The following is a 26,338-nucleotide window of genomic DNA, read 5'->3' as shown; positions in this document are numbered from 1 at the left end:
TTCTCTATAGCAAACGCTGAAACCACAGTGCGAGATCTCACTGGCAGGGAGCACCTCTTGGCTTAGGGGAAATGGAGAAACGGAGGAGTAGAGAGGTATAAAACTACAGTGATAAAAACATGAAAGGAAGAAGCGAAACTTAGTACTGTGAAAGCCTAAATTAAGTAAAGAATAAAGTCCTCGTGGAAAATGTCCTCATCAGTGTCAGGGAGTAGGTCCTGTGGGAAGAGCCTGCACTGTTCCTTATGTCCCTCAACCTTTGTGAGAAAATGGCTGCCTTCACTCTTGTTATTGACACTGTCTTTGAAGGGATGCCATGAATGTTAAGCCATATTAAACCATTTCCAGATCCCCCTCAATGGGGGATATATGGGACAGGAACCCCCAGTGATGAGTTGTAAAACGTGACTCTATGTGACCTAAGCAGATGATGTAAGCTGTGAAGGGCTAGAACCTTCACTGAGGCTCAAGAATGTCATCTTGGCAAGTTAATCATCATGCCCCTGTGAAGAAGACCGGTTCTTCAGACTGCAACTGGAAAGGGAGGGTCCTGGCGATTGCACAGAAGATTCCAACCAGGGAAAGCAGAGTTGACCCTTAAAGGGAAACAAGACAGCATTTACCTAATGGAAAGCCGGTATTTGGAAGAAAGGCACCCAGCTAGCTGCCTAAAAGGGATATAAACAATCATTTGTGGCTTAGGGGCAAAAGAAGTGTGCATTTTGAAAAACTGTTCAATGCTTCTCCTTGGATTCTTAGAATTACGGGTTTTGCGACCTGTCTACTCTAGGCTAATTATGTTTTCCTTCTTTTGTTTTCAGTGTGGTTACCGAAAGTTACTTTTGACATTCTCGGCTTGTCTAGGGCTCGTGGAAGGGCAGTTCAGCATCAGAGTTCCAGAAACTCAAGAAGGAGATGAAGGGAGGGAGGGAGAGTGAGACCCTCTTACTCTCACAAAGTTCTGTTATTGTTTTCTTCGACTTCTTCTTAGGAGCTTTTGCTCTACTCATCCCTGGCAAGCCTGGGTAGGAGTTTTGTTTAAATGAAGGGGCGTGTCCTTTACTGCTTGCTTTCCAGGATGTCAAAACTCAGCCAGAGCTTGTCGAGGCACATTTTCCAACTGCCCATGGCTCTACAGAAAGGTTATTCATGGCCTATGTGATACCACGGACTATAGGAAGCCAACTACTTGGAGGCCCGGGCCCTGACCAGTTTTGGTTTCTGGGCACAGTACAGAGTCTTTGTTTCCTGGAGAACACCTCCTCTGGAACAGGCTATCGCCTTCAAAAACTGAGCAGACAGAGCAGAGTGAATTTTTAATTCTGTCAAGTGACAGCCATAAACTGAAAGTCAAGTAAGGCACCAACTAAAACAATCCTAGTACTGGTAATTGCCACGGGTCAGCAAACCCCATGCTGGAAGGTTCTGTTTTTGTTTTTTTTAATGTTTATTTATTTTTGAGACAGAGAGAGACACAGCATGAACGGGGGAGGGTCAGAGATAGAGGGGACACAGAATCCGAAGCAGGCTCCAGGCTCTGAGCTGTCAGCACAGAGCCCGACGCGGGGCTCGAACTCACGGACCGTGAGATCATGACGTGAGCCGAAGTCGGAAGCTCAACCGACTGAGCCACCCAGGCGCCCCTGGAAGGTTCTGGTTTATGAGGAAATTTCCTTCTTGGCAGTTTTATACAGCTGGCTCCAGAGATAAGGAAAACAACAACAACAGCAAAAGGAAGGTGCACGCTGCTCTATGCCCCTCACCCACTTTTTCTATTTGGAGGCATATAGAAATTAGGATTAAAGGTTTATATGGGGGAAAGCATCAAATCCAGTGTGAAAATGGAGGCTGTGCCTAACAGAAACAGAGTTCATTCCAGGGAGCACAGAGTCAGAGCTCGGGGCATGGGCCAAGAAGAATGCAGGCTGGTGTTCAACCATCACACGTGAGGCCATGGCAAAATTTTTCGTAATTTATGACCCACTGCTACCTCAAGTTCCAGCTGGCTTATCGTAAAGGACATCTACAATACGACCGTGGTGAAAAACCAAGATCCATAAAAATACTTCAAAAAGAGAGGGACTCATTCTCAGACAGAAGGAGGGTTCCCAAAATTCAGTGCTAGATTAGTTCCAAGTTTCCTAGCAACCAAGGCCATAAGGGACACATGCTGGGTAACAGCCTTCTCAACTTGTGATCAAAGGAAAGGGTATCGTTTTGTCAGCATAGTCAGACTTATTCCTGGTGCCAAGTCTAAGCACAAATTTTTCTGGACGTCCAGAAGCATTTTCCACAGGATGGTATCTTATATAGGCTTTTTAAAAAGTCAGCTTGAATGGAGTATAGTTTCCATACAGTAAAGCTCACCCCTGTTTAGCAGCTGAGGACACCACATTAGCAGGAAAGCCAGAGGCAGCAACCTGGAGGCAACCCAGGTAATGTGGTGTAGGTGCAGCCTTCCTGGTGATCCAAGCTGATACCAGGGAAAAGGGTGGAAAACTTAAGAGACATGCATTTAGACACGGGCCTTGGACCAATGGTTCTCTAGACCACCCAGTCACTGGACAGCAGAAACGCTTGCTCCCAGTGAATTGTCTTGTGTCAGTGGGCGTGGGGCTTTCCGTGACTCTCCTTCCCTAGCACGCCTCATCTGCCTGGATCTTGCCCCATTATCAGCAGTTGTATCTGCTGTTGACATTCTTTGGGGAGGTAGGGAGACTTGGCCAAAGGCTGCAAAGAAGCACTTCTCCTGATTTCCCTTGAGCCTCTTTCTAATTGTTTGTTCAGGATTCCTGGGGCATTGCTCTCTTGTCAAAGTCTATCGCCAGATATCATCATCTGCTCCTTCTTTTGCAGTACCCCTTCTAGGTCTCCCGTCAGTTCCTCAAGGGCAGGGCACTGGCTCATCACCTGAACTGCAAGACCAATGATGTGATGCTCTCTGCAGGCTCGGAGACCACTTTTTTCTTTCTGGCCCATAGGAAACAGATATCTTTCCCCCATGGCATGTTCACTTGTAATCAGAGAGGACACAAAAAAGGCACCAGAGCAAACAAAAAGCCTCCCTCTTTCAAGACCTTAACAAATGAAAACCCACATCAATTAATTCTTTAGTTCTTTAATTGTTCCTGGATTAAACGTCCTGCGGTGAGTTTTCATTCCAGCCCAGATTGTCACAAGCTCAATGATTCACCTAGGGAATTCTGACATCACAATTTGGCCCTGCTTGTCTACGGAGTCAAAAGGAGTAACTCATTACCAAGGAAGAGGTATTAATTAGATTTCTGTAAAAGAACCAGGATCAGGGGTATTGGCAAATGAGGAGTCAGTCAGTGTAGGCGGTGTGACAAAGTCTCGGAACAGATTGTTAGCAAGCCAAGCAGGGCCTGTATTATACCCAATGCATGCCGGTCCTCCTAAAGTTGTCACCTGAAGAGGCTGTAAACAGATTCCAAGGATGCTGCTGGCATTCACATTTCCTGAGTTCTTCCTTCCCTAGGAACTCTGTCCACAGACAGTTATGAAATACATGAGAAAGCTCATTCGTGGCTGTGTAGTCACGCCTCACTTTTGGCCCCAACCACAGGACCCCACTTGATCACCCAATTAGGAGCGCGTAATTACCTTCTGATGACATGTAGACTGACCCCCAGAACCTAATCCACCTCCAAAGAACAAAGATGTCTCCTCACTAAGCAGAGACAACAGAACGTGCTACAGCTGGTGACCGTGCTTGACTATGATGAAGAAATCGGCACCATTTTTCCATATATTCACTCCGCTACGTTTCTTAAAAATAAATCTGTTCCCTTCTTTTATTCACTATAGTGCCTTGGCGTCATTCTCCTTTTGATTAGAAATGATGCATAAGGAAATAGATCCATACGTCAGTGCCTTCAAAGGTCCATTAAACATAATGTTATTTAAAAGCACATTAACCATCCTAACCAGCGTCAGACAACAACCAGGAGAGTTCAGGAGTTTGAAGACGAATAGAGTAGAGTTTTCGGATGCCAGATGAGAATGTAAATCACAACTCTCACTAATTAAAACTTTGGCCCTTTGATTGCTCCTGGATTAAGTTCACCGGGGTGATTTTTCATCCCTGCCTGGGTTGACACAAGCCCAATAATTCACTCTGGCATTCTGACATCACTTGTTTGGCTCTGCTTGTCTATGGAGCCAAGAGAAGTATCTCATTAGGGAGTGAGAGGTATTCATTAGACCTTTGTAAATAGCGGCCGTGAATGATGCTAGCCCCTGATTTCATCCAGATCGTTGAGAGGAGCACCGGGTGGAGAGCTGGAGAACTGAAGTTCTCATTCCAAGCCATCGTACCAGCCCCTCAATTGATTCATATGCCTCAGTTCCCCTACATGAAAAGCAGGGTAAAACAAGGCAGTCTCACTACCTGGTTTCGCAGAATAATGATGGCGGTAAATGGGAAATGACAGATTATGACAATTCAATTATTTTGTAATTAATAGGTAATGATGATTCTGGTCTTACACTCATTATAACAGCCTAGGCCTTACCGTACAAGTTCACCACCGCTCTAATCTACTATTGTTTCTACAACAACTCACTTACCACCTGCTACGGGCCACGCTCTAAGTGATACAAAAATACTTATTATGTACTCCCTACTCTCAAGGAAATTACTGAGTTGTAATATTAAATTCTAGGACCCTCAAATGAGCCCTCTTCCTTGCGCCTTGCCGGTCAGTCGTGGTATGTTTAGGAGCATTAAAGGAATAATCAATTCACAATAATGTGGTTTTCTGCATCCATTATATGCCAGAAGAAGTCACGTGTCATACCCACTGTTTTCGGGATCCCTCCTTCTCTGCCAGCCTCGGGCTTCGTGGCCCTGCTGCCTGGATGCTCCCTTTCCGCCTGTCATCTCTCCTGCAGGTTATCTGGACTAGGCGTTGAGGACAGGTCTCTCGGGGGAACTCAGCACTAAGGGAGAGTAGGAGAGGTTTGAATGGACACTTAGACTTACTACTTTCTCCTGAAAAGAAGCAGGATGATGAAAAGGGAGAGCCAGGCAGCCGGGCTCATTTGGATGCGTAAGTTCTGCTATGTTTGTTAGAGCAAGCCTCATTACCTTATAGTGTTGCTTGGTTTAATGAAGGCCTTTGCTGAATAAACAATCGTACCTGGAGGCAATATGAACACTCCAGGCCCATGAAGGACACTCTTCTTTTGGGGGAGGCGGGAATCAATGCAGTGTGATGGCTGAGAGATCAATACTTCTCTGAATGAATTTCATCCTAAGTGACACTCCTTTGGGATGAGGAACGGCTGACTGGAAATCATTCAAGGTTATCAACTAAACAACGGTACCTAGAGTATTCAGGTGAAACGTGTGCAATTTAAACTGTTGGTCATACAAAGGACCACAGCGAAGGCTGCAGTGTTTGTAATGTGCCCAAATGGAAGACACCAGCCAGCCTTTCTGATAATCCTCATATGAATCTTCAGTCTAGCAACCAATCCATCAGCAGAGAGCTCTGTTTTGATTTCAGAGAAGCCTCCTGAAACACAAATTGAATCTGGCTCTGATGACGTCAGCAGAGCATACACACCAAGGGATGTGGTGGGGAAACCTTTCTGCTTGACTTCACACGCGCCTGAAGCAAGAGAACTGTAGAAACCCATGAAAAATGGCAAGAGCTCCAAAATAAAATGTAATTGGAAATGTAAGGTCATAATTGCACGAAACTATTGATTAGAAATACAAGAAACGAGTGGGGGAAATGCCAGAGTACAGTACTCATTACAGAAATGGAGTTTAAAACTGAGGGTTGATGGGGGGTGGGAGGGAGGGCAGGGTGGGTGATGGGTAGTGAGGAGGGCACCTTTTGGGATGAGCACTGGGTGTTGTATGGAAACCAATTTGACAGTAAATTTCATATATTAAAAAAAAAAAAAAAAAAAAAAAAAGAAATGGAGTTTAAAGAGGCAGTGGTGGGAACGCAAAGCCGAAAGGCCTCTGACCCTCTTTAGCTGGGTGGGAGAAGACACCACTTTCTCTTAGATCTAAGCTGCCGCTAATACAGGTGCTCAGGAAAGAGGCAGAAAGGAGAAAACTGCCTTAACTACATGGGCTTAAATGACAGCTGGTCAATGCAAAAATATGTCTTTTGACTGCATGAGAAATGATTAGTAGGCCGAATGTCCCAATGTGAAAAAGGTGCCTTTCTGACCTTCCAGGGCTGGTCCTCAGCCCCTTCATTGATCTGAGCCTGTGTTCCAAGCCAGGATCAACCCTCCTCCACCCTTAGTGATGAGATCCAGAATAGAGCCTTAGGTGAGCATCGAAATTCCTGCTTGAATTTCATTACTATAAAAATGCCCTTGGAAAGTCTGGCTCTGTATGGCATTTTGGGGAAAGGTACCACAGTGAGTAGATGAGTAATGAGCCAGAAGTTGGTACGAGCAAATAACGGCCTGTCTCCACAGCCTGCCCAACAGGCTTAAGCTACAGCTAATCAATACAAAATGTGTCCTCAAACAGCCTGCAGACCCCAAATTGCTTGCTGCTGGTTATATGAAGCAGGTCATTACAAAGGGCAAATGATAAAATTTCCTGTTAACCTCATTTGGAATTATCAGGAAACTTAATATTACATTTTCGAAAATTCAAACATCTGATATACCTCTACAGCATACAATTTATCATTAGACTGTGAGCCTAGGATTCCATTTTTCTAATTTGATTCTAAAATATGGTGATTAAGAGTGCAAGTCATTGAATTAAGTTGTATTGAGCCAGAATATCCCAGTGTCTCAACTCCCCTCTGGTTAAGAGCTGGGGCTCAGAGGAAGTTATTTAACTCTTTCAGACCATGAAGCTACTTCTGTTTAAAGCAGGAGGTGAAACTCTGTACGCAAAGGGCCAGAAAGTAAGTATTTTCGATTTGCAGACTCGACCGTTGCAGCACAAAAGCAGCCACAGGCAACATGTAAATAAATGCGTGGCCGTGTTCCGACGAAACTTTCTTTACAGACGCTGAAATTTGAGTTTCACATAATTTTGAAGCGTCACAAAATACGGTTCGTAATTTTTTTCAGCCATTCGAAATAAAAACCATTCCTAACTCACAGGCCATGCAAAAACATGCAATGAACTGGATTTGTCCCCGGGGCTATAATTTGCTGACTCTGATGTAAAACCCCAGATCAGCAACTTCCCGAAGAAATGGGAAGAGTGTTCAGTTTCCCAAGACACTAACTTGCAAGCAGCAAGCTCTGAGAGATTCAGGTGCTTTATTGTTCAGGTATCGGCTGTTTGTTTACACGAGTGAATGCATGAGTTTGGAAAAAAAGAGACACGACTTGTGTTAGTTCCAGTCTCAAACAAAGGTTTCTCCTCTGTCTCTTCCCTTCTCCCTTTCTCAACCTCTCGCCTTCACGTTCTCTATTTCTTTCTTCCATTTTGTCCAGGGACCACGGTTTCTTCTCACGGTGTTCTGAGAATTTAAGAGAAGTATCTGGAAATCCATTAACAGCATTTATTCCTGACCTAGAATCTCCCACCACCTTGTCTCCTAGGACGAGTCACCGTGCCTCCAATCCATCCCAATTTTGAGGTAACTTCACGTCACACACGGGCTGTTTTAATTTTTATTCACAAATCTTTTTGGGAATGACGAAAACATCAATGAAAACCTTCCCCAGTCCTCCTTAAAAAAAAAAAAAATAAAAAGGAATTTAAACTCTTCAGAAAATGGATCCCAGTCTACAACACACTATCATTTAAAATGCTACCAGCGGGGCTCCTGGGTGGCTCAGTCGGTTAAGCATCCGACTTCGGCTCAGGTCATGATCTCACAGTCCGTGAGTTCGAGCCCCGCGTCGGGCTCTGTGCTGACAGCTCGGAGCCTGGAGCCTGTTTCCGATTCTGTGTCTCCCTCTCTCTCTGCCCCTCCCCTGTTCATGCTCTGTCTCTCTCTGTCTCAAAAATAAATAAACGTTAAAAAAAAAATTTTAAAATGCTACCAGCAAGGCCACCGAGAACACTAGCAGTGATACTCAAGAGGTCATGGTACAAAGCCTTGTCCAAACTGTAAAGTACTCTGCAAGTGTTAGCTCTAATCAGTGGAATTGTTATGCCAACTTGTCAAAGTGAGTTTTTGGGAAAGAGCCAGTGTTAGGACCTCCTGGGCTGCTGGAGTTGTTCCCAAGGGGCAGATGAAGGCCTGCTCTCATCTAGTGAAGCAAACCCCGGGTTACAGACCGGACCATGGCTCGGTTTCCGCTGACGACTAGCCGAGGACAACGGGTAAGTCGTCTAACTTCCGAGTCCTCATTTTGTAAAATGGGAGGGTTTGCTAAGATCCTTAAAGACCCTTCCACATTCCGACTCCTAAGTGTTTTGAGTCGGAAATGACGACAAAAGAGAAAAGTGAAGCTTGGTACCTCTTGAGGCCCGGGTTAGAAACGACGGGAGGAACACCTCAAGCTGTTCCCGTCTCGTTGTCTCCAGGCATTATGAAGACAGAATTAAGCAGCAGTTGAAATTTTCCTGCACAGCGTCACCCGCCGTCATTGTCTGCTTGCGGCCAGTCTTTCCAAAGTGAAATCCGGATCTTAACTTACACTTCGCAATAACTTATCACATGTCTGTTAGGTTAAGCACAGTGCAGTCCCAGACAAGAAAATGTCAATAAGCCCTAAGGTTGTTTTTACGGAAATACGTATCTCTACGGGCAGTGGTATCGGATTGCCTTTGGCCTAGAATAAAACCCTCCAGGACAAAAACGACTTCCCACAAATCATTCGAACGGCAACAGTCTCTGAGGATTGTCTCTTTAACTGTTCTTCATCTTGAACTCCAGGCATTTTCTCCTCCGTTCTGTTAAAAGTCATCTTCTTCCCCTTCACTGAACGAATGTTAATAAGTTGCGTGTTGTTTTTTGCGTTTTTTTTTTTAACGGTTCCACTCTCCCCGGGTGACTTGCCTCAGTCTGACAAGGTTCAACATGAGTGATCCACATGTGAGGGGGAAAAGGGGCATTGCGGCTGGCGGGCATGGCCCTCTGACTCATGCGCGGCTCAAAAGCACTGGCCAATACCCATGGGAGGTAACAAACAGGGAAAGCATCTGTTTTCAGGTTTGTTACATGGGCTGGGGGGGAGGCAGGGGAAGCTGGTTGTTTATAGAACAATTTATGGTTACAATTTCAAGGGCTGATTACTTGATTTCTTAATCCAGCTCCTAATCACAGATCAAACACGGGTTCCAATAATGAAGTAATTTTAAGCATGATTACAAACAGTCTCCTACCGAGGGCTTTCGCCTTGGAACGAGGGGCTCCCATCCCTTGCTCAGTGTTATGTTCCCTTCCCTGCTAATAGCTGTCTCGGTGCGGTCAGTGGGGCGATGGGAGTATGTAATGGCTATCGTGGCGTCGGTCCGTTCCCTCCCACCTTCCACATCTGTGCCGGTATTATCTTCGGACACAACAGCCATCTCACCCCTCCCTGCTTGCGCACCTTAGATGGCTTCGGGCCGCCTACCAAATCAGATCTGCAGCTCAGCATGGTGTCCGAGACCCTTCATGATGAAAGCCAGCCTCACGCATTCGCTAAACGTCACGGCACTGCCCTTCCCAGATCCTCTGTGCTTGTCCTTGCTTCCGGGCCCTTAGAAAGCTGGGCCTTTCCTCTGTTTGGGCCGTGTTTCTCGCACCTTCTCCTCCCAGCAAACTCCTGCTTCTCTTTGAAAACCTACACTTGTTACCTTTTCTGTTGTGTCGTCTTCTCCACAGCCCCAGGCAAAACCCATCTTTTCCTCTTGGCTCCACTTCGTTCAGCTCTGATTTTATCACATTGAATCATAAGATCCGTCCACATGTTTAGCTTTATTTCCACTTTTGCGGACCGTGGGCTTTGTGTGGGTATGCGGAGCGTGTTTCATCTCTGCATTTCCCCCGTCTCTTTTACATCCAGGCCAAGCGGCCCTCAGCAAATGTTTGCTGAATGAATCCGGATGGTATATAACTGTTTAGTATGCGTTCGCTATACAGCAGAGGGAGTCACAGAAAAATCCTCTTCTGCAGAAGCATGAAACGACCTTCAAAGGGTGGCAGAGGAACTACCTCTCTTTGGCCACACTCGTGACACTGTCTTTCCTCCCCTTACAGGCACGAAGACTTCTCAGCCACTGACCTAGAGGGCTCTGTAAGCCCACGCTGCAGGAGAGACCATGCAGAATTCTCAGACAGCAAAGGAGAGCCCGCTCTAGGAACAAAGGGTTTCGGGGAAGGCCAACCTTCTTTAAGTGGTGTTTAGGGAAGGATCTCAGAGGTCAGAGCCTGAAAGAGGGAGGACTGTGTTAGAAGAAAAGCCATTCCCATGCCTGTTTTGAACATTAGCACCACTGCTAAATAAAGGAGGGGAGATAAAGGAAATGAAGGTTGGACCCAATTTATATGTTTGGGAGAATCCACATTAAGTAATTTTTTGAACCACCAGCCGAGCGTTAGTTAACTCTGTAAACACTCCTGTCGTCATTGAGATTTTGTTCAACCCCAAGAATTGCTTATGAATTGAAATAACCCTTCCAGTGCCTCTAAAAGGGGAATTTTCAAAAGGAAGTGAGCGAGTAAATAGTTAAAAAAAAAACAACAACAACAACCATGAGGCAGCTGTCCCAACGTTTTCAGCAATGTAATGTAATGTGTTTTCATATAACCAACTGTTTAAAAATAAGACTTGTGCCCTCACTCCACACATGCTCACTGGAAACCAACTGGGTGCCAGGCACTGTGCCTGATGCTGGAGACACAAAGGTGAATGAGACGGCAGCACGGAACTCAGGAAGCACACAGGCTAATAAGGGACGCAGATGGTTAGAGAACAACCTGTCTCCTCTTCCAGGACCGGACACAGCCGTCCTCTTAAAGATCAGCAGCGGTTGCCTGCTGGCCAAGTCCAGTGACCTCTTTTTAAGAATCGCACTTCTTGGCAATCTTAGTGCCGTGACATTTGAGGAAAGACCTGATTTAATTTAAGGAGCGAGCCCTGCCAATATCTAGGGGAAGAGCTTTCCAGGCCAAGAGAGGAGCAAAGACCCTGAGGTGGCAGCTGGTCTGGTATACATAAAGGAAAGCGAGGAGATCAGTGTGATTGGAGAGGAAGGGGCGCAGAGCAGAGGAATAAAATACGAGGTCTGACCAGGAACAGGGGCCAGACTGTGCAAGGCCTTGCAGGCCTTGGGGGAGGCGTCCATCTTGGATCCTTCGTGAGATGGGCACCACACCAGAGTTTGGAACAGAGGAGTGACACGATCTGAATTAGCATTTTTGAAGGATCATCAGCTTGCTTATTGGGAGGAGAGCAGCCTGTAGTGAACCAGGCGGTGGAAGCAGGGGAACCAGCCAGGAGCCTTTTTCAGCAGCCCAGGTGGTCAGATCCCAGCTGGGTCAGGAAGGCGGAGTAGACAGAATTTGCTAACGGATTAGGTGTGGCCTGGGAGAGAAAAAGAAACGTGGAAGATCCTCTGAGCATTTTGACCCGAGCAACTGGAAGCCCAGAGGTGGCATTTACTGAGATGGGAAAGACCGAGAGAGGGACGAGTCCTTGGGAAAAGTCAGGAGTTTGTTTTGCAGCAGGTGAACTACCAGATACCGGTTAAGCTTCCCAGTGGCGGTGTGGTGTGGGATGTTGGTCATGCGAATCTGGAGCCCAGGGAAGAGCTGAGGGCTGGAGATGTACATGGAAGCCGAGGCTGTCCCCTTTTAGCATCCCCGTCAAGCAGGCTCCACATGACTCAGCCGACGCCATCGCCCAGATGGTAGAAGAGCAAACTGGTCTGCAGCTGGCCTGGCCTCTTCACCATCTTCCTCACACACCATGCTCACCCCGGCCTTTCCTCTCAGGACTCACTTGGCCCGCAAAAGTGGCGGTTCTAGTCATGGCAAAAGCAGGTTAGCAAAACGCTACACGGATGGGTCCGATACAGATTGTTATCCTGATAAGCTTGCACCGAGGAAGTATATTTTTGATGGAGTTGCTTTTCTTCTAACATATGCTAGGATCAGAATGTGAAAATGGGGAAAAGTACAAAATGGTGTCCTAGATGCCACAGAAACTTCTTAGCATCAACATCAAATTCACCTGGAGGGGGACCTACTATCTGGCCACGTACCCTCAAGCTGAATTCTTGGGCTATTATTGTCGGGGCAGAGGGCCAATTGTAAGCAAAGCAAGAGAATCACAGTGTTTTGTTTCTTGCAGAAACTCATGAAAGGCAGGAGGGGGAGGCGGGGAGACCAGATACTAAAACCCGCCTGAAGCCTCACCTCTTAGCTGCAATCAGTCTGTCTGCTGGGTACATTGTTAGCTCCTCACTAAAGTCATTTGCTGGCTGGAAGCCTGACAAGTACTAATTATTCTCATCAGTTCCCTGACCCTGCAAGTAAAATTCACAAAAGTTTAAAAGTGGTACAATTTGGAAGCCTGGGGAACACAGTGTGCTCAAAATCATCCACAGAGCTTTAGAAACACAGACAGGTATCCAGACAGAACGCTGGGCCAGCAAACGCATGGCAGGCTATTTGAGTTTCTTCACCCTCGAGCCACTTTCCACCCCTCCCTCTGATGGAAGGTTCCAAGCCGAGGTAATGGTCCCGTGTACAAAGCCTGACATCTGACTTCTCCTTCCATTTGGTCATCAGAGGTCATTTACGGATCCTCAAAAGCTACTTGTGGGAGCCTAGGAAAGAAAAAGATGGCCAATCCAGCCAGAAAATGACTCAGTGGTGGCCCCCAGAAAGCTGGGCCAGCGCCACGTTAAGGAAAGTTGCCAATTCCTCAGATCACCATGGCAATATCAAAAGGGATGACAGGATTTTGTGGCTCCGGCTGGTGTTCTTTGTGACTCACGGTCCACTGGCCCACCATAAGTTTCGGTCTTCTCCTAGTTTTCAGCTAGCCAGTGCATGTATGCAGCCAGTCGGTCTGTTTGCATGCCTGCCTACGTACATTTCCTGCCTACCCACCTGCCTGCCCTTTAGCACCCGAGGGTAGAACTAGAGAGTTGGTAAGTTCTACAGAGTCATCTTCTAGCACACCCCCTCCTTGGCGAGATGGAGAAACGAAGGCCCAGGGAGAAGTGACTTAACTGAGGCCTCACAGTGAATTTCACAGCACAGGTGAAATGTGACCCCAGGTTGGCTGCTTTTCAGTTCTCGGTCTCTGTCCATCTCTGGCTCAGCCTCTTGCTGCTTCACTGGTCTTTCTTTCTTTAGCTCTACATTTCTGCTCCTCTCTCAGGCTCTGTCTCTTGCACCTACACACAAGTTTTGGGAAATCTTAGTTTGGCACGTGTCCTACTTTTGCACCATCTTCTCACAACTGGTCACGTCCTCATAACATAAAGACTTCGCTCCTGTTGTTACTTTACCGCATTGTCTCCGCTCCAAGCTTCAGTCATGTTTTGTAATATCCCCTTTTGCTCAAAAGGTCGAACCAAGCACCTTTATTATTCCACAGATGTTGCTTTCACCTGTGGGGTTATTACAACTAGGAAATATCTCAAGGCTAGTTTATTAAATTAATTTTCATGATACCTCTTCTACCCCCAAGTTGACCCTGACCTTAGAGTAGTTGAAATACTGCACATATTTTCCCATGGCAAATTGAGAATCCGCTTTTAATTTGATCCATACTTTCCAATGTAACTTGCTGATGGTCAGAAAGAAAGAAGGAAAGAAAGAAAGAAAGAAAGAAAGAAAGAAAGAAAGAATATGGCTTGCTTTCTCACCCCCAACTTAGAAAACAACCCTATAATCTATTGCATATTATATACAAAAGAGTTTTCAACTTGAAAAGTCACAAAGAGAGAGTGAACACTCTCCAGAGGTTTTACAAATCCTGCAGAATGTGACATGCCACTTTTTGTTTTCTTTGAATTTATACGAGAAGGGAAATGAGCATATCAGGTGTGATGGATATTCTTTCCAGTTTGTTGTCTGTTTCAGATTATAAGCTCCCAGAAGACAGGGCTAGTTTAAGCCTCTGCTCAGGGCCTATTTACTGCCTTAAGTAAACAGAACTACAGGCAATGAATCTGTGATTTTGGCTGCAGTTGCTGCTAGAAATGGAGCTGGTGTTGCAAAAAGAAAAAAAAAAAAGAAAGAAAATCAAGGCTGGCTCCTCACAACAAGTCAGCTGAGGGTTATTCTGACCCAGTGTGGTTCCGCATTCCGAGAGAAACTCTAGAATATTCCTTCTAAAACCTACTTGTTTGGAAGCTAGATTGCACCACTCTATCTGCCTTTACAAATTGGCAAACAGATTTAATATGTATGCATGTGGATGATGCCAAGGCTGCAACGAGATCTATTTGAGGCAAAGAAAATGAGGATACCTGCTCCATCACTTGCTATAGCAACTCATAGAATAGCTCCCTCAGCAGCTCCTGACCCAACAACCTCCATCTAGTGCAGACTCTTTGAGGAACCAACTGTGTACCTTTACATTAGCATGTACCATATTCCATCCCGTTTCCTTGTCTCCCCAGTTCAACTGTGAGTACCACAAAGGCAGGATCTCTCTCTGATTCACCTCTGTATCCCCAGTGCCCGGCGCGATGTCTGGCAGGGAAGTTGCTCGAGTAAATACCCAATGAGCAGATCAGTCCTTCTCAAAGCAGGGGACTAAAATCACCCCAAAGATGCAATTAAAGGGCAATCATTGGCTTCTTCCCATTTTACAAAACCACCTTTACTAGCTCTCCTTTACCGGGGACATAATCGACATTTCTGGAACATGCTGGGATCACTAAAGGGAAGCGGTAGAAAGCACTGAGCACGGGGAGAAGCACACAAAGGGTTTTCAGTTTCCCTATCATGGCTTCCATTGTCCATTCACCTCCATCTTAACAGTGCTGCTTAGAAACGTTTTCTCTTTTCCTACACTCAAACTGTTGTATCTCATCAAAATGCTGTATCAGCATTCTATAGGTTTCTTTGATTCAAAATAGCATACATGAAATTTCACACTTTTTGGACTAATAAAACGAAGGGACCAAATTATAAGCTGTCATCATCAAATCCCACCTGTTATAGCTGTATTACGTAGCTTGGGATATCTCTGAATGTTTATGTCCCACCCCCGATCCTGTGATAATCTTACCAACATAAGAGTTAAAGTACATTTGCCAGTGATGACAAGGAGTGCCCAGATTTAAAGAGAGTCAGGGAAATAGAGACAGTGCCACTGGTAGCTACAGATGCCTAAATGTACACCGAAGGACACATCCATTGTTTTGATCTTTTCACCGCATTTAAAAACACAGATGTGCTGGGGCGCCTGGGTGGCTCAGTCGGTTAAGCGTCCGACTTCGGCTCAGGTCATGATCTCACGGTGTATGGGTTTGAGCCCTGCGTCGGGCTCTGCGCTAACAGCTCAGAGCCTGGACCGTGCTTCGGATTCTGTGTCTCCCTCTTTCTCTGCTCCTCCCCCACTCACGCTCTGTTTCTCGCTCTCTCAAAAATAAGTAAACATTAACAAAAAACTAAAAAAACCCACAAAAGTGCTCATCACTACTCAGCATAGAATATATTTCATTGGCACTCGAAAATATTGTACTACATACGTGTACCCTCATTTGGGGCCCAAAGCTTTATCGATCCCATATCGTTTTTGATGTTTCCAAAAATCATATACACCCACAAAGGATAAAATTTGTCCCCACCGAGTTTATTCCAAAGGCTACACATTCTTCACCTAGCAGTCTGCAAATTTCTCTCATAACATCTATCACATATGGACATGCTTTTTTGTTTTGGATGGTCTATACCCGCCACTAGACCGTAAGTGCTCCGAATCCTTAGCACCAAGGATAGTGCTGGGTCATCGTAGATGCTCAATAATACATCTGTAGTGATTGCATTAGTTAATTAATAGTAAATCTTCAACCACAGCACAAGATAATCACTCAAGTTGGAGTTTCCCTCCTGGGATCCCCAAATCTACTGAAGGCCATCTCACCTGTTTTCTTCAGTCTCAATATGATTCAGTGCCAGCCAACCCATGATTGCAGGCTATGAAAAACTGTGAACGAGAGTACCTATTGTCAAGGTCTGAAATACCTCTTCCACGAGAAGGGGGACTCTGAGATCTTGTGGAGGGGGACACCAGAGATCCTGTGAGTTTAGAGTGCTGTGGGACAGAGGGTTGAAATAGAGGACCCCCCCCCCCCCCCCAGCTAGTCTGCTTTCACTTTGCACTCAGATTAGAAATGCAGTGCTCAGGTGCTCACATTAAACTATAGTTCATGTGTACAGAATTTCAAACCAGGCTCAGGAGTATTATTTTATTTATAAATATTTTACTAGCATTGTGAAAGAGACACTGAAGGCGCTCATATAAAAAGGAACCAATGAAGCTTGGGGAACTTTCCTGGTGGATGGCTTAACATTAGATTTTATGATCACGGACGGTGAAATCACATGGTGCTTCGACTATGTAACACTGTATCATTTTCAGAGGCTCTTCATCAAACAGCTCCCATCCTCCAATCCTCTTTAATTTTCTCATAAAAGATACCAGCATTCACAATTATCAGTAATTAATTTTTTGAGGCTCTCTTAGTTGATTTCACCCTTATGAATTTCAGAAAATCCTCTGTGTTTCCTATGCAACCAGAAAGTAACTCTCACTAATTAGTCAAGAAAGGCTGTTTGTGCAGATGAGGATCACAGTGACCCCTCTCCTCTGCATGGGTTCAGAAAGTAGGCTATCATCCGAAAGGTGCCTGTGAGTCAGAAAATGGCTCCTGCCTAGAGCATCGCATAATGTTCATTTCTTCCCTGTAGCTTTTATTCTTTTGCATGCAAACAAGCTGCAACGGGCTTAAGAGACTCTTTATTTTGCCTCATGCATCATCTCTGACATTGTCAAATCAGTTCATCTGAAAAAAATGGGGGGAAGGCTACGCACCGGCTCTTCATAAAGTCTTCTGTGCATTTACATTTTAATATAGAAACAATCAGTAAAGGCCATTTAAAGGCCCATTTATGTCAGTTTGGGAGGACGCTGACATTCCACGACTGTACTTGAGCAGCCTTCTTTTAGAGCTCCTGACAAATGAACAAGAGCTCCCAGAGAAGAGAAGGTAAACTGTGCCCTGTGGCGAGCAGAAATCAAGTCGGAAATTGTAGAAGCCGTGAGAAGAAAGACCAATGTGTTGCCAAATGCCGTTCACACATGGTTTCTAGCATACCCACGGCCAAACGTATGAAAGTTTGAAAAGTTTTCAAACCACATAAGGCCTTGATGAAGTCCCTTATAATTCCAGTGTCTGGCTGATGAGGCAATTCTGAGCGTCTGGAAAATCAATGGAGCAAATTGGACGGTAAGCCAATGTAAGCGAAGGGACAGGAAGCCCCATGGTGCCACGGCGACAGTCATTTTTTTTCCTAGTGCAATTTTAGGATTTCAAAGAAGGGCCATTTGCCAAGTAGGAAATATTTCCACTCTGGAAGGGGAACAGAAATAATCTGGTAATTTCTAACTTGTGAAATAGTGTTCTCCATTTTACGTGCTCGTAAGATCTCCTGTGATATATAGCTGTACCACAAATGCCCTGGAAAAGACAGTGAGACCAGACTAATGGAAGATATTGCAGATGAAAAAAAAATCTAGAATAGTGAAATAGAAAGATAAGGCAGAGGCAACAAATATACCTGGAAAAGGATGCAAAGAACTGAGAACCTAAAATAAAAGATTTACATCTTCTGATGGAGAATGAGCTTCAGCAGCGATCAAGAAGGAGCGTTAAAGTGATGACGCATACATTCCACTGTGGATCCCCAGCCTACAGCCACAACCTCCCTTTCTTCATTTACTTCAAGCGAAGCTTCGGTTTTAGGCTCCATTTGTAATCCAGCCACTCTCTCCTCTATGTGACCTTATACTATCAGCTGACCCCAAACCTTCCGAAGCAAAATGTGCTTTACCTATCGCTAAGGGGTTTTGCTCACCTTCATTGATAAAACTCCTCGGGAATAATGGATTACAAGTGCTGCGAACAGAACGAGTACCAAGGATTAAACAGCAGAAGCCAGCCAGCAAGCAACAGACAGCAGTTGGCAAAGGCAGTTACCAATCAAGGGACCAGACAGGATGCGATTGACCTGGTTCTTGTCTCGAGTCTGCCGCTAACTAACCGTGTGTACTTAGGGAAGTCATTGTCTCGGTGGGCATCTGTTTTCTCAGCCGCACAGTATTATTGCCTTTTAAATTTGAGCCATGAAGGAACTCCCTGTGCTGCTGTCTTCCTCACCTGTTTTCATAAGCCCCTTTCTTCTAGGTCCAAATCTTCTGGCTGGAAGTTACACGGGTGCTTCCTGAAGTTTCCCAACCCTCTTGGATCATCTTCTCTTTCACACTCCCTTGCTACAAAATCATGGCCAGCTTTTCTCTGGAGTTTAAAATTTTTTTTAATGTTTTTATTTATTTTTGAGAGAGAGAGAGTGAGTGGGAGAGGGGCAGAGAGAGAGAGAGGGAGACACAGAATATGAAGCAGGCTCCAGGCTCTGAGCTGTCAGCACACAGCCCGAGGTGGGTCTCAAACTCATGAGCCGTGAGATCATGACCTGAGCCAAAGTTGGACGCTCAACTGACTGAGCTACCCAGGCACCCCTCTCCGGATTTTTAAAAGATGGTATTCATAAAATGGAGTTGTGTTTAGAACACGGCCAAGAGTCTGAATACTAAGTGAAAGAGAGTGACAACATAGAAGGGAGTTCCAAGGATACTTCGGATGTTGGTGACTTTCTATCTGTTCCACCTTCTCCAAACCCACCCTTCCTGCTTCCCCATCTTCTCCCACAAAGTGTGGGGTAGCCAATGGAGGAAAGGTGTGGGGAAGTTAGGGAAGGCAAGGCTTCTTCTAATTCATACCTCAGTCTCTAACTTCAGCAAGGTGCTGAGGGAGATGGCCCAATGATGGCTGGAACCACCCTGAGTGGCCTTCTCAGAGCAAAGGTGATCTTCTCGGCACCTAACTCACTTGTGGATAACACCTGTGTCGTGTCATTTTGAAGCCAACTTAGAATGCCTTCCTTCGTGTTAGTGATATTTGGTTCTTTTTGAAGATTTCCTATGGGTAAGCTGAAAAGACTGAACTTTCAGATAGTCACATATAAGAAGCTGCCAGTTGCATCTCTGGTGTTGAATTGCTGCCCTAGCTGGCAGAGGTTAAAACAAGAAGCAACGTTTTAACTTCTTGTGACATTTACAAGAATTGTAAAGCTGGCTTTTGCCGGAAAACTTATGCTTAATCTAAGCAATTCTGATTATACTAGAAAATGTTCCTATGTATCCACTTTACAAAACGAAACAGAATGTTGGAAAGAAATCTTGGCCTACGTCTCTGAAAACAACTAATGGTACCACTTTAGAGCTAGAAAGAACCATAGGGATCACCTACTTTGAACGCCGGTCTTACAGATGAAAAAAACAGACTCAGAGAGAAGAAGTGATCTATTTAAGGTCATACAGCTCATCTGTAGTGGTGAAGACTGGCACTCGGGTGTTCCATCAGTCTCGGCTCTTCCCTCTACAGGAGTGGACGAAGGCAAATGCCACCACAACTACTAACTTTCGAAGCTTATGTTTCTCTTTCAACAGGTAGTTTGCCTTGAGTGAACAAGTACAATATCCCTGAGGGATCAGTAAGTCCAATGACATCGTGTGAACCTGCCAAATTCTAATGCTGACGAGGACAAGAAAAGTATGGAACAGAAGTTTAATAAGAGGGTATATTGGGTTTTATTATAGGACTAGATAAGGGAAGGTGGTCCCAATGACAGAGCAGCCAGAAGCAGCAAAATTAGAACTGGTACCAAATCTACTACAAAATAGAGGAAACCAAAGCCCCTGGACAAAGTGTTAGTGAAGTCTGTACAAAACCGGCACACAAGCAAAGAGCAAAATTCACCCTGTTCACTCCCCACCCATCCTTCAACCATTGGTATATTTTCTTCACGGTGCTTACCCTTCTCTGAGGTGAGCTTGCTCATTTACTTGTATACTCGTTTATTTTCAGTTTCCCTCCAATGTAGGTGCACACACCCCTTAAGAAATACGAGAACAGGGACACTGTCCATCTTACTGTCCCCAGTGCCTGGAACAGTGCCTGAAACATGTAAGTGCTCAGTAGATGCATACAGAATGAGTAAATCTGATCAAGGTAAAAGAAGTCAGACTATGGTTGATGCAAACCATGAGAACAAAGACATCTAAGACTATGAATTCAAGTATGGTTTTATTATTCTTACTTTCAACCACAAGAGAAGTATATCAATGCCTCTAACTAATTTAGGGCAAAAAATAAACCCCGGTCAATACGTGCAGTGTTATTATGAGAGCTTTTGTGCCATGAGAGTCCCGAAGGAGATGCTGGCATAATGAAAGGCAGCGGTGCCATCTACATCCCCATAGCAGGAGCTCTGGGGCATCAAAGTAGGTTTTCAGGATTACAATGCCATGAGGGATCTTTGGGAACCACGAATGATCATGAAGGGGACTTTGAAATTGACCACTGGGACCAAGAACACTTGGATTCAGACTTGCAAATAAAGGGCCATGCTAAATTTCCAAAGAGGAGGCTGGCGTACCCCCACGAAGGCAAAGAGCTCACCCGATGCCAGAGACCATGACAATTTGGAGGACAAGATGGCCTCTGAAGACCCCATAGGGCAGTCACTCAACTGGAGGGATGGTACTTAATTCTGGGAATGGGGTCGCCCTTCTTCAAAAGGAATACTGTTCCCTGTGTTAAAGCTATAGGCTGGGTCAGTAGCTGCTGTAAGAATAGCTCATTTACAAAGATGTCTCCTACAAAGAATCACAAACAATACTATATGCATTAACCAGGACTTGTCTATCCCTCTGCTCTAATTAAGTTTTAGAGTTAGATATAATCATTCTTACTCTGGCCTGAAACTCTGAAAGCTGACTGGAAATGTAAAATCCCAAAGTAATTCAATATTTGCTAAATTTAAAGGAAGTAATCAATTTCTAATTTGAATTTATACACATTCCTTTCCTGCTTTAACGCTGTCCTATTTCCCTTAAGTTCCTCTTTGGTCATTAAGATTATCTGCAAGGTTATACTCATTGCCCAGTTTGTCACATGCTGCGGGTATTTCTAGACCAAATGAGACTCTCGACGTACTCGAATATAACTAAAGAAAAATGCATGAGGCACTTAAGGACAGGTCCTTTATATGTTCTATATTCACAGCCCCATTGGTCCACAGAGAGTATGGGGTATTCATCTACTAGGTATTCACCAAATGTTTACAGAATGAATCAAAGAAAAAAAAATTGATCTACCCTCTGACAGAATTATTTTCAAACATTCAAAAATCTCAGGCACGTCTGACCCAGCATGTGTGTATGTATCTATGCACGCATGTGCTCACAAGACTCCCCATATTCTCGTCCTTCTGGTTGAATATGTCATCCTTCCTCTTGGCATGCATGTTTGTATGACAAAACACCGAAGCAAGATTGACCATAAAGATTTTCCCTAGAAAGATACTTTTAATTAACATTTCCCTCAAACATGCCCCCCTTCCAACATCTCAAAATTGAACTCAGTTTTCATTAGGGAAGCTGTCCCCTTATCCCTAGAAAACACATACCTTTTAAAGTCTGAACTGCCTACTTACATCTTCAAGTTCATAATAACATAAATTCACAGTTTACTTGTCATGCTTTCCCTGGAAAATTCATTTTGAACCACTTTCCTAACCTAGACCACTTTTACTTCTGCTTAGGCTAATGTCCAACACTTCTTCCTTGTTTTCAACTCTTAATACTTCTTGAAGCTAGATCCCCACCCCACCCCCCGTCTGTATTCTTGAGGCAGGATGACAAAAGCCAGACTACACTTCAGCCTCCTAGGATATCCTGCCCTGGAGATGCTCAGCAGGCAATTGGAAATTGGAGTTAGCCCGGAGCTCCGGAATGAGTTAAGGATTGGAGAGGTCAATTTGGGAATCATTAGTGTAGAGGTGAAAGGTGAAGCTATGTGAGGAGATGAAGTTACCCAGAATGAGAACACAGAAAGAGAAGAGAAGCAGATCAATGACAGGCTTGGGAATTGCTCCATTTAAAGGCCGAGGGGGAGGGAGAGGCTGTGTGTGTATGTGCGTGTGTGCGTGTGTGTGCGCGTGCGCGCGTTTAAAGGAGATCGCAACAAAGGAAACTTACAAAGTGTTGAGAAGAAGACAGGAGGTGAACCAAGATAAATTAGGAATGCTTTCAAGCAAAAGACGATGTGCAAAAGCAACAGAACCTCCAAGACTTCAGGAAGACTGAGGCCAGAGAAGAGGCCATTGGATTTTGAGTCACCGTGGTCACAAGTAACCTTTAGGAAAGCAGTCTTCCAATGTCATTCTTGTGGACTCTGTGTGCCCACAGGCGGACGTGTATAGGTGTATATGCACGTACCCCCAACTACCCTAAGATTAACTATTAGTACCGAATAAGACTGTCCTGGGTGTGCCAGATAACAGCAGTAAGAGCCGCTACCACTCACTGGTGGTTTATAAAGTGCCAGGAACAAGGCTAAACACGTGATATGCCTGGTCTCAGTTTAATTTTTGCAACAGATCTATCAAGTGGCTACATTTTACATGTGAGGCAACTGAAAGCCTCCAGAGGTTAAATAAATCACTCAGGGTCACACTGCACGAGAGTGGCAGCACCAGAATCAGACCCGAGGACAGACGGACTCTCAGAGCACTGAAGTAACACTTCCACTGTGCTGATGTGAGCTGGGTAATCTGCGCACGAGGGTGAAAGAGCTGATATTGGTTGACCGTTTCCTACTGCCAAGTGCTTTGCACAGGACATCTCCTTTACCACACACACCGTCAACATCATGGCTATGTTTCGGGCAACCTTATGAAGGCGTATTTTTAAAAATATCTGACTCTGCTTCCTAGAAAATAAGTTGAGGCTATATGATTCTAAAACATCTCGTTATAATTCAAATGTATTTGCTGTAATAGCTCCCAATGGTTTGAAATTTTTCAAAAAAGTGTGGCATCATTGATTTGGTGGTGGTTGCTGACATTCAAATTATTGACAATCAAACTCATTTGAAAAGTGAGGGAATTTGACGGGGTGATCTAAAGGCCTCCTCCAGCCTTGACTTCCTGTGATTCTCCTATGCATGTCTAATGCCAATCATTGTAAAGGTATGGAATCATGAGTGGAATGTAAATGCAGCAGCAGAACTGGCTGGTGTGCCAGCACCCTTTTATTCCTTAAATTCATAGAGGCCTATTGTTAGCAATATAATAACAAATAGTCTTTGGTTGTCCGAGCCACTGATTGCTAACTTAAACGGAAACTTGGAAACTCCATCACCAAATGATACACTGAAAATCCAGCCAAGTCATTTGCTTAAGCCACTGCAGACCTTATAACATGGCTGGCTATAGGAAAGAGAGAGAGAGAGAGAGTGACACTCTGGCAATTAATGTTTTTGCTGTCTATAGAAAAACAAATGAGGTTCTGGTCTGAAACAATTAGTATCAGTGTTAATTGTGCCTGTGCATAACAATAATACAAGGCATTTGGGCTGGCTTCCACTGATTGTTCCCTTCTTTTTCTGGATTACAGAATCCATTCAGACAACTAAATAATAGCGAGCATTTATGCAAATTGTTAATTATGAGGCAGAGCTCATCATAATCTTGTATATTTCTAAAACTGCATGTGCGGGAGGGGGATTACCAAATGAATTGTTGCTTTATTATTTTACTAGTGGTTGAAAAATATGTTAGCCTTGCAAATAGTTTTCATACGTCATTCAGCCCAGAAGCACCAGAAATGTCCCCAGTGACATCTACCAAAGCTGCTTCTCCTCCATCGCTCCGTCTGTACCTCTCTCCCTTTCTCACAAACTCAGAGCAGGTATAAATTGCTCTGATAATAACTGATCAGCACCATAATAAAAACAGAGCATTCACTTTGTTACCTAGCAAAACCGGTATAGATACATGGTTCGCTCATGTAGTAAATTTTAAAGCAAAACTAAAACAACATTCTCAACATTTCCCCCATAAGAGCAATGGCTGGGATACTAGTCTGTATGTTACTGACCGTTATTTTAATGGTCCTCCACTCTTTCATTTTACAGATGAGGAAATCAAGGCTCACAGCAGAGATGGGACTTAGGCAAAGTCACCCCACCAGTAGTGGCAGAATCTAATGCCCTTGCCACCATGATACATCCAGGCTATAATCTTTAAACGCCCTCCCATACTAATGTTATGTGAAGAGGGGGTCTATGGGTGTCTATACAATTTATCCCAACCAATTATAAGCTGCCTATGGAATTAAAGACCGAATTTACTATTCTCATCTGTCAAGCAAATCCACTGAGGCCCTCATGGGAATATGGAAGTCCAGCTCCCGAAAGCGAGCTGGGCACTTAAGAAATGGCCCATCTATTCTGTTTGAATGAGAATCTACCCCAGTGGAGGAATCTCGAGGCTACCTTTGCTCCTTAACCTGTTTGGTCAGAGGGCATAGGATGGAATTCAGGTGGATAGGAAGAGAAAGCAAAAACACTGGTAAATATTTCTGGTGCCAATAAGCCTACGACAGTCCAAACACAGGCAACCGGAGCACACATTTACAAGATAGCTTATGATTCCCACCAGCCTCTTCAGCACTCATGGCGATATGATGGTACTGCACAGGTGCTGTCCTGGAGCATTCTCGATAACCCACCCTCCCCCCCAGTTAGAAACTTTCCACGTTTGATTAGATTCGCTCTGCTGCAGAGTCCCTGTCATAAAGGCCCCTCGCCTGTGGGATTATTCTACCTTGCAAGTCCATACATTTACACACTTTAAACACCCTGATATTTTCAAATAATTGATTTCCCTTCAATGAAATGCTGACCTAGTTGTTCCCTAAACCACCACCAGCCCAGCCACAGGCAGGCGTGCCTGAAGCACCGTGAAAACCACTCTGTGGACGGTGGGGCGTTCTTAACAAAACACTCTACTGTGTCGTCCTATTTCAGCAAAAAGAGAAAGGAGCTAATGACCAACTGTCCAACTGTCTAGGGTGCTGGCCCTGAACATTCATCCCACTTCTGCGCTAGGTCAGCTTTCGGACCCGAGACGACATGCCTGGGTAGTTTCAGCTGTTTTAAACAACAACAAAAAAAAAGAGCCCTGGAAAGAATTTGTCCAAGCCCAAACCTAACTATTCATCGTATTGAAATCAAAGGAAGCAGCGACTGCAGAGTCTGTTCGTTCTAGCTTACTCGGGGTCAGTTGAACTAGAAATACATTGTCACTTACCTTGCTGCATCTAGAATCTGAAAAATCCTCCACCTGTTAAAGGAACAGTAAAACCAGGTGCTAGCAAGAGCGTGGTAAGAGAGGAGTTAAAACAACAAAAGTGTTCCAGTTTGCTTTGACAGTGTAGTTTTCCAGCTTCCCAAACCGCAAGGAAACAGCTCATGGATGGCTCCTCCACTTTGCTCCCCGTTCGTTCCTCTCAAGGAGTGGGGGATCATAAATCAGGGGGCTCAACCGGGGCAGGGCAGCATGAGAGCCTGACCTCTGGAGGGCTATGGGCTGAGAATGATAGATCTACCACCGGGTCATGTTCATTCCACGCCCCCTCACAAAAATGATGGCAATCTAAGCAAAACACAAAAAGTCAATAAACCAAAAACCAAACCAAAGCAAATGTTATGGCATCACTAAAATGGAAACACCTGACTGAAGAGACCCATGAGGAACTTACAGGGATTTTTTTCATATTATCAGGACTATAGGCAACACAAATAACAAAAGGAAAAGAAAAGAACGATTAGCCTTTGCCGATGCTCTTCCAACAGATGAAAATGCAAAGCACGGACCAAGTGATACCTAAATCATCACTCTAGACCCTTCCACCCAAACGCAAGACATCCCCCAAAGTAAGCAATGTTTCTCCATGCAAAACAAACAAACAAAATGCTTAGCTGTTTTCTTAATATATGTCTTAAGAGTCACAAAACACTAATTCCACTACATGAATTTCTGATGTTAGCAGGGAATTTTGCGCACAGGTCATTTGCTAATCTGAGGGTTCAAGGGGAACTCAATTAGCTTTTCGCTGTGAATTAAGCCAGAACAAGGGATATTACAATGTAACAACACATTTGTGTCCAAAAACAAGTTATACAGCCTGTACACTTTCTTGGGAGAAGTGCTTCTTCACATGGAATGTCTGGAGGCTTTAGAAGTGAGTTAACAGAAACTTTGAATTGCAGGACTAGGAGCAGAGC

The 26,338-nt window shown here is 44.6% G+C and overlaps 1 protein-coding gene across 2 annotated transcripts in view; it reads right to left on the bottom strand.

The window, feature by feature from the left end:
• Nucleotides 1–26,338, bottom strand: part of HS6ST2 (heparan sulfate 6-O-sulfotransferase 2) — a 287,408-nt gene that overhangs the window by 54,894 nt on the left and 206,176 nt on the right. The window contains exon 3 of one of the 2 annotated variants that reach the window (XM_081792510.1): nucleotides 25,362–25,394. The exons of the other annotated variant lie outside the window; for it this stretch is intronic. Coding sequence (XP_081648636.1) covers nucleotides 25,362–25,394 — 33 coding nt within the window. The remainder of the gene's footprint in view (nucleotides 1–25,361; nucleotides 25,395–26,338) is intronic. 2 annotated transcript variants of the gene reach the window in all.

Source organism: Panthera onca, chromosome X, assembly GCF_046562875.1.
Source record: "Panthera onca isolate mPanOnc1 chromosome X, mPanOnc1 haplotype 2, whole genome shotgun sequence".
Classification (NCBI taxonomy): domain Eukaryota; kingdom Metazoa; phylum Chordata; class Mammalia; order Carnivora; family Felidae; genus Panthera; species Panthera onca.
This window is presented reverse-complemented; position numbering and strand designations above follow the sequence as displayed.